The sequence below is a fragment of the Aplidium turbinatum genome, chromosome 9 (assembly GCF_918807975.1).
Source record: "Aplidium turbinatum chromosome 9, kaAplTurb1.1, whole genome shotgun sequence".
NCBI lineage: Eukaryota > Metazoa > Chordata > Ascidiacea > Aplousobranchia > Polyclinidae > Aplidium > Aplidium turbinatum.
Genome location: NC_137480.1, coordinates 21,560,727 through 21,572,685, shown reverse-complemented (window position 1 = coordinate 21,572,685; position 11,959 = coordinate 21,560,727). Strand labels below are relative to the sequence as shown.

At 37.7% G+C, this 11,959-nt stretch overlaps 1 protein-coding gene across 2 annotated transcripts; it reads right to left on the bottom strand.

Moving 5' to 3' along the window:
- Window positions 1–1,478: 1,478 nt before the first annotated feature.
- LOC145777258 (vesicle transport protein SEC20-like) lies at window positions 1,479–5,890 on the bottom strand. Of its 2 annotated transcripts, none has more exons than XM_082588594.1 (5): window positions 5,707–5,890; window positions 4,685–4,869; window positions 4,242–4,327; window positions 3,588–3,740; window positions 1,479–3,246 (listed from the first exon to the last, which is right to left on the bottom strand). In XM_082588594.1, exons 1-5 carry the CDS (start codon window positions 5,818–5,820, stop codon window positions 3,059–3,061), a joined length of 726 nt encoding a protein of 241 aa, XP_082444720.1. In that variant the 5' UTR covers window positions 5,821–5,890; the 3' UTR covers window positions 1,479–3,058. The 2 variants fall into 2 exon arrangements, with proteins under 2 accessions (XP_082444720.1, XP_082444721.1); XM_082588595.1 differs by having other exon boundaries at window positions 3,588–3,737.
- Window positions 5,891–11,959: the final 6,069 nt, after the last annotated feature.

Here is an 11,959-nt window from a genome sequence, read left to right as displayed (position 1 = left end):
AAACGGGGATATTTTGGATAAAAATATATCATTGTTTCTAAGTTTTTAAGAAGCTTGCAATGAAATTCTTCCCCTCTTGTTAAATCTTTTTTCTGATTTTTATATAACACATCTCTTCAGGTCATTATTAGCCTATGCAATTGAGCAGGCTAACGAAACGTGATTGAGCGAGCGAGAAAACTTCGCAAAAACAGAGCAAACTTGTTGCATTCTTTGGAAAGAGAGATTGAGTGTCCTTAACCTGGACACAGTAGCCTAACTTGCCCACCTTCTTCAAAGCAACCTCCTTCATCAGTGTAAACTGAAATTGTTTTGACCTTAGGATTTGTAGTGAAACGCTTCTCCAAGTCAAGATTTTCGAGGTAGCCTTGAGGAATATCATACTCGTTAAAAATGTTGCCCTTGTTTTTTTGAGTTTTTTCATCTTCGCTAAAAAGTTGGACGAAGAAGCTTTTTGCTTGAATCGCCCATTGTATACGACAACAATTCGATTCCTGAAAAACAACGTCGCTGTCAATAAGTACCTTGCTGCATATCGAAGAACAACTTTGAGGTAAAAATTTGTAACTTTTTTACGTCGTCGCGAGACGTTGAAAAATGCAATTGCATCTAACTTGATTCGAGCCATTCTCCGAGGCTGGGCTTAGATCGCCCCGATAGTTGATTAGCGCGTGACTTTGTAAACAAAAAAGCTTCAAGATCAAGCGGCCCTAGTTCGACTCTCGGGATTAAGCAACACATTCTAATGACTGCCCTGCATTCAGCGGCACCTAATGGATGGAATAATTCCCCGACAACAACACTTTAACAACTGGAAACCTCATTCTGTCAATCTCGGTAACCTGTCCTGCGTCACAAACCTCTACAAGTATGCGAAACTACCAGGAATAACCTACCAAGGGTTTGTCAGTCCGAGGATAAAGATTCAAAACCAAGTCCATTCACCATTGAAAACCATAGCCTACGCTTTCATTATTCATGAACAAGAGCATCACCTTTGTTTGAAACCTGCCTCCAACAACGTTGAAATGCACAGAACAAGACGATATAATTAAGCCGCAATAAAAGCTAGGCATCCAGCTGCTGGTTCATTCCCAAGCACAGTGCTTTGAAAATAATTTTAAAGCTGTGTCTTTCCTAGGACATCGAAAAAATTTGCATCTTAATAACCAATTAAAATGCAGGATTGTTTTTTTTTTAAGAAAGCTACTTGTAGCCCTACCACACACACAGTATTTAGTTAAAATACTACGGGTCATGCTGCAGACATCTTACCTGGATTACAGAAGCCAAAAATAAATTACTTATTATCAGAGCCACTACAATGTGAGCATTCATGCTAGCCTAACGAATAGGGACTTTCAAACTCGCAGAACTAAACTACGACTAATATAATTGCGCCTCTCTTCCTAATGACTAAAGAACACATATGCAGTTAAATAAACAAAGCGACGCTACAATGCAAAAGACAACAAACACACCTGTTGAAATTTATTGATCACCTCATATGACACCAGAAACAACTGTATTGCAACGTAATGTAACAGGGCACCGGATTGTGTAGCAGGATTACTCGAAAGAAAATTAAAGCATTTCGATTTTTCGATCGAAGCAGCTTGGTTTCGTTATGGGATCGAAACAAAGTACATGATAATTTGACTGCAACTGTACTTTTATGTGCATGGTCTTGAATCCCTTTCAAAGATTTACCAAATATTCAGGCAATTGCGTTTGTTTGGAACAAATTTAATTTTGTGTGGTTTTGACGCAAATTACCAAAATGTCGCTTCGACCATACTCTGACAGCCACATTGGGGATAAAAAAGACTTGCTGAATTACAGTATAAACAATTCATACAGATGAAATTCTTAACTTTTCTAATACGACCTGCAGAACCTATTACGCTTTTCAGTTGGTGTGGTCTAGAACCCTTGCATCAGCTGTGAAGCAAAGTTCACCAAGAACATGGAACTGTGTTAAAGCTCAACCAAACAACTCAATTCTGGTTAGACAATGTCAGTCCTCAAACCTTAACCCTATATATTATATAACTTATGATGCAACACAAAAGCTTTTATTAGCGAAAAATGAAGGAGACTGCGTTGGTGGCCTTTAAGATGGCTGGTGAAATGAAATAAACATCCAGCGAGTACTTCCAATCGCGCATAACTCATAAAATCTTCTTCAGGATTTCTTTCCTAATGTAGTATGTTTATCTTGATCATTTCGCTATCAAACTAATGAAGTAACTTGGAACTGTTAACGTGATGTACAATTCAAAGTGAAGCTAAAGATTGGTTAAATGTCAGCAACATTTACAAGTGAGTGATAGAGAGCACAAGTCATCACCAATGGCAAAGTGTGTTTTTAAAACAAATAAGTAGGCAAAGTGGGGACATCGGGGTATATGGGGAGTGGGGACTTATGGCGACACTGAGTTAGTGAACTACTGCAGCATGAGTTTTCCGGGGTGTCATCTGACTAACTTAAAAAACTTATCAAAAGATTGAAAATTTTACGAAATTGAACTGATCAGTGCGTTTACATACGTATTGATCAAACTCTTTTACACATTCGTTGGTCTTCGCTAACGAACTGTTCGTAGAATAATCTAACGAGTCTCCAACAAGTCAGCAGTTGTGAACTGAACAAACGACAACTGAGCAAGTCACAACTGAGCTTGCAACGTTTCAGCAAGTGGCTGAAGTTGGTAAATGATGAAACTGAGAAATTAACGACTGAGCAAGCCGAAAGTTGGAATATGTCACAAGTCAGCAAAATGAGTCCAACAAGCGACGACCAAACAAGACCGACGTGAGTTGACTTGGCAGTAGCTGAAATGTAATTGCCGAGTTGAAACACTTGCTGAGTTGAAACACTTACTGAGTTGAATTAACACTTGCTGAGTTGTCGCATGCCGAGTGGTCTGACGACATAATTTAACGCGTTTTTCAAGCAAGAAATCGTAGAATAATAAATATTAAAGAAGACTTCTTAATTCAGCAGCACTGAACTCTACATTACTAATTCTTGCGACTATGGTGCGAAAAACATCCGTTAAAACAATCTTCTTTTGAGAATATACAGAACAGTGGAAAAGAATAGAGCGAGAGCAAGGAATATCAATATTTTGTCAGTGAATTCCCTTCTGTTGTACTTGGTGAGTAGCCGATGACTAGTATGTATCAACCCTGATTGATCCTTCAACTCTTCATTAGTATCCTTCACTGTCTTTGAAGATGTAACTGTAATAAAAAAGATACAGTCAAACTACACAAATTACAATCCGCAAAAAACAAGCATTTTTACATTGATTCAACATCTGGAAACGTAAAATCAATTTTAATCAACGAAAAAACTGATTTGCTGGTTGGAAAGTTCGATGGCTGGGACTATTCACCACTCATTCTAATCTGCAAAATCGAGTTTCACTTGTTCGTTTGATCTTGACAGTTGAGCTTCACTAAACCGCCAATATTACTTAAAATGTGGTAGGTCGCATAAATAAGGTCTGAGTGCAGGAGAGACAACTTAAAAAGAAACAACCACTGTATATTGCTTTTGATTACAGTTGACAAGTAAATACCTAAACTATGAAGAGAATGTGAGCTTTGCTCGACAGTCGTGTCCATCATTCGGGTGATACTGAGCAGATTTTCGGTTATATCACTTGCTGTCTGGACCATTTGTTCCCGATTTGCGTTGGCTCGTCGCAGTCTCACCTGCTCTGCTCTAGCTTCTGTGAGAAAATATTTACATTTTGTTAGCACAACTACAGCATTTTACCGTGACAGGATGCCTGCGACCTACACCATCGGACAATCTCCCTGTCCGTGTCCTTGCAGGCATCCAACCAGCTGAGCTTCGTCGCGAAGACATCCTGTCTCTTTCTCGCCGCGCTACGAACTGAAGGACGAATTAATTCAATGGCTGCTCGATACCTGCCAAAACATCTAGACTGCATTGCCGTCGCCACTACCCAAGACCGCCAAGGGTGGTAAGAGGCAGAACCCCTCAACCCAAGGAGTGGCGAAGAAGATTCAAACGAAGAAGAAGCATTTTACCAAATTTCTACTTTTTTAGAGCAATTAATAACTCACAAATAAAGCATCACAAAGTGATAAGTGAAGCATTTTAATTATTTGGGAACATCTAACTACAACAATTTTAATCAAGCGGAAAAACAGTTTTCACAACTTCAGACAGAAAACTTAACAGAGATCTGTGTTTGGAGTAATACCTCTCGAGCCTAATAAAGCATCCTTTTCCTTATTGTCAATGGCAAGTTTGCATGATAAATTGGCCTTTCGAAGACTTGCTTGTGTGCTGCATAAACAATTTTTCGAGCATTAAGTATTGACAAAACATAGTTTGGGGGATAATAAATGCATCTACATCATTTATATATAATAAAACTTGTTCTAATACTTACAAATTAATCAACTTTTGCAAATGCACGAGATTTCCCAACCACTTAACCAAATAATTGTAAACGTGGTTTTCTAAGCTATTCAATGCATTGACAATGTTGATGCTGTCAATCACGCTTTATGGTACTAAATTTACCTGAACCCAATATTATATATATATATATACAATATACATTAAAACAATTAAGCAAAATGTTGGCTTTTTCCGAAACATAAACTCGAAATGATGTAACATTGTTTTATAATCACTCACTATTGTAGCTGTCGTGTTTGGTTGTCAACCAATTGTTTCAAATCAATTCGTATTCTTTCATGGTCCACTTCATTTGCAATATCATCAAGCTCATTGATTTTTGTTCGCAAAAGGTTGATCTGACTGCGCGCTGTCGTGTTAAGTTCCTTCAGAGCTAGCAAAGGACCCTTGCAATTCCATATATCCTAAACATAAACAAGTTTGTTTCGCAAGACAGCAAAATGAAAACATTTTTACTGATTTAATACTGATGGCTTGCAACCTCCAGCAGAAAAAATCAATACCTATTTTTAAGTGCAGATTTCAGTCCTGATCGTAATGTTTTCCTTCATGATTCAGCAAATTTGCTCACAGAAATGCAAAAATGAACTTTATTTTCTACTTTAAGCTTTTGTAATCATTATGAAAATAAATTATATACAGTATTATACTTTCAAAGTTTCAACTAATGGTAGGTTATTAGCCCAAAGAAGTAGGCATATATACAATGTTAACAATGAACATTATAGACTTGTTAATGATTATACTTTTCATGGTAGCCGGCAAGTGGCATAATAAACCTACTGCTGAAAAAATCATTGATACGCAATATTTAAATTTGATAACTTGACATTCAGCTCAAACGTCTACTACAATATAATACATTATGTAGGCTTTTGAAGCAATTTTCGCACTAAAATGTTGTTTGCCAGGTGATCATGTCCATGTCTCTGATTTAAAAACTGCATGGTTGGGTGATTCTGTAAATATTGTCTTGGATGTTATTATCTACTCTTTTTGGGGTACATAACTATAGCTAGTGACTGCATATATATAATAAAAAAAAAAACATAAACATGCAAAACAACTAATGTAAAAACACAGGGATGCTCAGAAAAGAAGCAGTTTTTCTATATAAAAACCGGTAACACACTGTTAACAAAAAATGAAATGAAATAAGCAAAGAGTTTATAAAACTCCGCCATTGAAGGAAGTGTAATTGTATAATTATATAACCTTAATTTAGAACCATCAAAACTTGCCTGAATGATTGCTTTAATGGAGCAATTCAATGTGATTATTTCTTCTTTACATGCATCTGGGGATGCATTGACTGCTGGTTTATAACTACTAACACGAGCTGCCCAGCTTGTCATTACACTTAAAAAGGTAGAAAGCTCAACAAATTTAGTGTAAACAATGTAAGGTAAAATTTAGTATATAATGATCAATCTATATAATCAAGATTAAAGTATTATATAGTATATAATAACAATTCAACAAATTCACTTTAAAACCTGTAAAAATCAGCTATCCACATCAGATATTACACAAAGGTTTTGTTACACAGTAGAATATAATGACTACACAGTACTACAGGTATGCATTAATTGTATTTCAACATGTTTGGGAGGCTAGCAATAACACTTCTAAAACTGTATGCTACTTCTTGTTTGTAATTCGAGTTATATACTTGAGCTGAAGGTTTATTGTTACTACATCAAGTTATTCATGTTTACCTACAGAAATTTGAGAAACAACTGAAAGCTGATACTACTGATACCTTACTGATACTTACAACTGACAAATTAAAAGTTTTCTCTCTCATAATTAGGCTATTACTTCTACTGGGTGCCATATGTTTCATCACTTCGATCTTTCGCCTTCGACACTTCGGAAATCATTGCCAGATTTTCCAGTTGCACAGATCACTGCAAGATCAAACGGCGCTGGTTTGACTCTCGGGGTGTGCGCTTGAGCAACGGAAGTTTAGGACTGCTCTGCATTCAGCAGCACCTATTGGGTAGAGTAATTTACAGACAATCAGACGGGTGCAACCTAATTCGTACCCTAAACAATTCGGGATGCAACCTAATTCGTACCGTCAATTTGTACCTTGAAAAGATCGAGAGAAAAAATTAAAAAAAGCCGAAGTCGCTGATCACAGTTTCCGTAAACATTTAAAAATTTTCTGCAAACAAACAAAAATTAAGGATCATTACCAGAAATTTTAAATGTTTGCGGAAACTCTGATCAACCCTAACCCTTTCAAAATGTTTGCGAAAACTGCGATCAGCGACTTCGGCAAACTCTTAGAATCATTACCGGAAATTTTAAAATGTTTGCGGAAACCTTCGAAAAAACGGAAACTGCGATCAGCGATGTTCTATTTATTTCTCTCGATCTTTTCAGTTTGTTTGTTTGCGGATACCGATACCTAACCGATAGGCTACTCCGAGGGTGCAACCTAGTTCGTACCTTGAACAGTTTGTACCCTCAGTTCGTACCCTGAAAAGATCGAGAGAAAAAATTAAAAAAAGTCGAAGTCGCTGATCGCAGTTTAACGGCACAAAGCCGAACTCGCTGATCAGAGCTTCCGCAAACAAACTCGAGGGTTAGCGGAAACTGCGGAAAAATGAAACAGCGGAAAAATATTTGCGGAAACTGCGATCAGCGAGGGTTAGAGCATAGATTACTCTATGGTTAGGGTAAAGGTTACCGGGAACTGCAATTAACGGAAACTGCAAAACTACGAAAAAATGTTTGCGGAAACTGTGATCAGCGAGGGTTAGAGCATAGATTACTCTATGGTTAAGGTAAAGGTTAGCGGAAACTGCAGTTAGCTGAAATTGCGAAACAATGTTTGTGGAAACTGCGATCAGCGAGGATTAGGGTTAGAGCATAGATTACTCTATGGTTAGACACTTAGAGTTAGGGTAAGGGTTAGCGGAAACTACGGAAAAATGTTTGCGGAAACTGCGATCAGCGAAGGTTAGAGTTAGAGCATAGATTAGTCTATGGTTAGGGTTAGCGGAAAGCCGGAAACTGTGGAAAAATGTTTGGGGAAACTGCGATGAGCGAGGGTTAGCGTTAGGATGGGGTTACGGTTAGGGTTAGCGGAAACTGCGATCAGCAACTTCGGCTTTGTGCTATCTTTCCCTCGATCTTTTCAGAGGGAAAATTTTAAAATGTTTGCGGAAACTGCGATCAGCGACTTCCACTTTTTTTAATGTTTTCTCTCAATCTTTTCAGGGTACGAACTGAGGGTACGAACTGTTCAGGGTACGAACTAGGTTGCATCCCTACTCCGATACCCTAACCCTAACAACTGATACCTAACCGATACTCCGATAACCTTGCAGAAACTTCGATCAGCGACCTCGGCTTTTTTTAATTTTTTCTTTCGATCTTTTCATAGTACGAACTGACGATACGAATTGTTCGTGGTACGAATCAGGTTGCACTCAACAATTCGTACCCTCACATCGTGCCCTGAAAAGATCGAGAGAAAAAATAGCACAAACCCAAAGTCGTTGATCGCAACAATATCACAACAAAGCCGAAGTCGCTAATCAGAGTTTCTGCAAAAATTTTAAAGTTAGGGTTAAGCGGAAATAAAGATGCAGCGAACCCAAAATTTTTATCCGTACACCGCACCGCAACTGAATCACCTATCCGCACACCGCAATTTATCTGGAACTTTGACACTGTACCGTACCGCACACCACAAATCACAAAATTTTCAAAAAATATTTTAACGCGTTATTTTTTAGAAAGTTAATTATGGCAAAAAGCAACCATGGCATATAACTGGTAACCTACCAGAACAGTTGTGCACTAATTGACTACGGTATCCAGACTATATTCTCTTATCAGCAATGCATAAGTTGTAAGACATCATGCTTTTTCAAATAGGATGTTCCTGGATCCAGTATCAGGACTTTTGAACACTTTTTGTAAACAATAATGCAATTTTAATGTCAGTCGCTGTATGAACTACCGTACACAGACAAAATGTCAAGAGTAAAACTTATTGCCTGAACTCACTTGGGCTAACTGTTATAGTAACCAATGCGGTAGTTGCGCTAGGCTTATAGCCTGGTCACTGGGAGCTGAGCTTATCAGCTAGGCTATTAACCAAAAACACTCGTACAGCTTCCCTCACAAGCCAGCCCAAAAAAACTGTCAACTACAGAGATGCAGCAAACCCAAAATTTTTATCGGCACACCGCACCGCAACTGACTCATCTATTCGCGCACCGCAATTTATCTGGAACTTTGACAGTGCACCGCACACCGCAAATTACAAAATTTTAAAAAAATATTTTAACTCGTTATTTTTTAGAAAGTCAATTGTAGCAAAAAGCACTCATGGCATATAACTGGTATAACCTACCATACCAGTACAATTGTGCAATAATTGGCTAGGCTAACCAGATCATATTCTCTTATCAGCAATGCATCTAAATTCTAAGACATAATACAAACTAAGACAAATAGAATGTTCCTATCTATAACCAGTATCAGGACTTTTGAACACTTTTTGTAAGCAATAATGCAATTTTAATGTCAGTGGCTATGAACTACACACACAAGAGTAAAACTTATAGGCTGAACTCACTGGGCTAACTGTTATAATAACTAATGCGGTAGTTGCGCTAGGCCTATAGCCTGGTAACTGAGCTAATCAGCTAGGCTATTAACCAAAAACATTCGTACAGCTTCCCTGACAAGCCAGCCCCAAAACCCTGTCAACTGCAAGCCATTTGCAACTTTGCATACTGATTACTGCATAGCTTTCCAGCTTAGGGTTTCCAAAGGAAAAAAAATGATCCATGTTTCCAATTTAAATTTGAAGTTTCATAACTGATTTTCTTGAAAAGTTGAAAGTTTAATTTCTTGAAAGTTTACGCGGCAAGCGGCGTGGCTTTGTCATTTCAACCTTCCACGCGGCGCGGCACGCGGCGAAAAAGTCAAAAGCGGGCGCGTACGCGGCGCGGCTTGCATCACTACTGTCAACTGCAAGCCATTGGCAATTTTGCATAGTTTTCCAGCTTTTTCTGTTAAAGCAGTGGTTCCCAACCTTTTTGTTGTCACGGACCCCTTTAGACAAACTTTTAATTCTGCGGACCCTTACCTAAATTGTGATTGAAACTCAATTAACATACTATTGACTATTGTAATAGCCTACTAATAGTTATGCTGCTCAACTACTGTATATTGTGTCATATTGCATTGCAGCTGTGACTCCTGCGGCAAATATCAGGTTAAACAGTTGCTCAAATAAGAAAATGAAAGGATTATATAAGAAATGTCAGCAGTAGGCCTATTTGAATATTAAGGTGACCCAAAGTGCCATGCCGAAACTTTTTCAACGTAAGCAAATCTAATGAGATGGTTGTTGTTGCCTTTCCTGAACTAAACCACTGAACTGCGATTGAGTTTTTGACAATGCAACACGCATGTCATCTTCAACGTCCACTGTCCAGGCGATTTCTATGTTGTTTTTATTGTAACAAGAGCTGAGAATCTTGCCTCACAAAGGTTAAATAGTTATGAATGGTAACAAAACAATAATCGCTTCCTTTGCTACGAATGGGTAGGTTTGCAGTTGTGAGCACGAAAATTCTTCCACAGTTTTTGAATGAAACTCAATGCGTAATAACTCTTTTGATCTCAAGTCAAATCACTTAGGTCATCTTTACTGAGATCGTCATCGCTAATGTTGTTCAAGTCAAAAAGAAAAGGATTTCGAATCCATGTTTCAATTTCGTTCGGCAGGTGTTCTAAATTAAAATAACGTTGAAATGAGATTTGCAGGGTTTCAAGTGTGCGCAAAAGTTTTCTCTCATAGTGTTAGTCTGATATTTTGTGATGACTGTTATAAACTTGAATTCTATGGACTTTGAGTCTGATTGCAAATAAATAATAATAATAGAGATCAAAAGAGTAGCCTACATTCTCTTTGAGTTTCATCCATCACGATAAGATCTTCTAACATTGGAAAGTTAGTGTAATTACCTGCTTCCAATCTGCGTTTCCCAACCGGCAACTTGGCTAAAAACGCTTTCAGTTTTTCAGCTGCATCAATTATTGTCACACCTGGTCCTTGAATGCCACGATTATCATTATTAATATGACCGAAAATATCGGCTAAGTAGGCCATGCCGTAGGCTGTAGAAAACTTTTACTTTCGAACAATTTTAAAAGGGGACTTCCTTTTGCTCTCAAAAGAGTTGATAGGCTACCTTATTTTTTAGCTGTTGCAGTCGTTTTAAAACTTCTCTAGATAACCAACGTACCGATACAAAAGTACTCCGTAATCTGACCATACTTCTTGACAGAGCGGTTTAAAAGTAAGGTGGTTTACAGCTCTGCTTTTGATGAAATTAACGACTTCACGCAATTTGTCAGAATTTCTTTGAGGCTTGCTAGTAAAGCTTTTTTACGAAAAGCCTCGTTTACGAAAGTTTAATTTCTTGAAAGTTCACGCGTCAAGCGGCGCGGCATTGTCATTTCAACCTTCCACGCGGCGCGGCACGCGGCGAAAAAGCCAAAAGCGGCCGCGTACGCGGCTCGGCCTGCATCACTAAGCGGAAACTCCGATCCGTGTGCTATTTTGGCTTTTTTAATTTTTTTCTCGAATTTTTTAGATTACGAAATGAGGTTACGAATGGTCCAGGGTACGAATTAGGTTGCATCCCAATCAGACAACCACACTATAATAGCAAACAGAAACTTCACTTTGTCAATCTCGGTGACTGGGCCTGTGTCTGGTTCAAAGTCTCTACGACGGAGTATCGTAGTGTTATCTTAAATTATAAGTAGCCTAAAACAAATTGAAACTTATGTAAGATCATGTTCATTAAAATAAGTGGGTTTAGATGACGCAAGCGTGAAAAATATTTGGTAGCCTAAGTTAAGTTTGCAGAAACAAATATCGAAGTCAAATATCAAACGCAAGGTGTTACGGACAATCTCTGTACAAATTAAAGGTCACATAAAACTGTTGTCAACTGAACCTGACGTCTTATACGTAATGGACTTGCTAGAAATAAGCAAAGATTGCATCACCTTTGTTATTGTCACACCTGTTGAAACATTACATCATCGTTAAATCTTGAATTTAAATCTAAACTTTGAATCTAAATTTTGAAAATCTAAAATTTAAATCTAAAATAAAATTTAATTTAAATCTAAATTTTGAATCTAAACTAAATCTTGAATCTTGAATTTTAGGTTTGGTGGCCGTGCTTAATTTACTTTCGTGTACGTAACCTTTAAATTTGCATCGCATGCACGTTTTAAACTTTTGTAGTTTTGCCACCTTTTCCTTCTGTTGGTTTTGTTCCCGTTCACTATTTGTAACTTTATCATTGCTGTTGTTTTCCGACAAAGAAAAATATATTGAATTGAATTACGAGATATGGTGTAAGCCAAATTTAACAGGTGCTTGAATAGCTTCATAATGCTTATCATTATTACGTCACAGAAGATGGTTACGTGCGTTTGGAA

Excerpts from the sequence above, each read along its gene's own strand:
- LOC145777258 (XM_082588594.1), bottom strand. The coding sequence starts at position 5,820 with ATGACAAGCTGGGCAGCTCGTGTTAGTAGTTATAAACCAGCAGTCAAT. Across the intron at positions 3,741-4,241 it reads TGCTTTATTAGGCTCGAGAG|AAGCTAGAGCAGAGCAGGTG; the intron begins GTATTACTCCAA and ends ATTTTCTCACAG. Across the intron at positions 3,247-3,587 it reads ACATTCTCTTCATAGTTTAG|TTACATCTTCAAAGACAGTG; the intron begins GTATTTACTTGT and ends TTTTTATTACAG.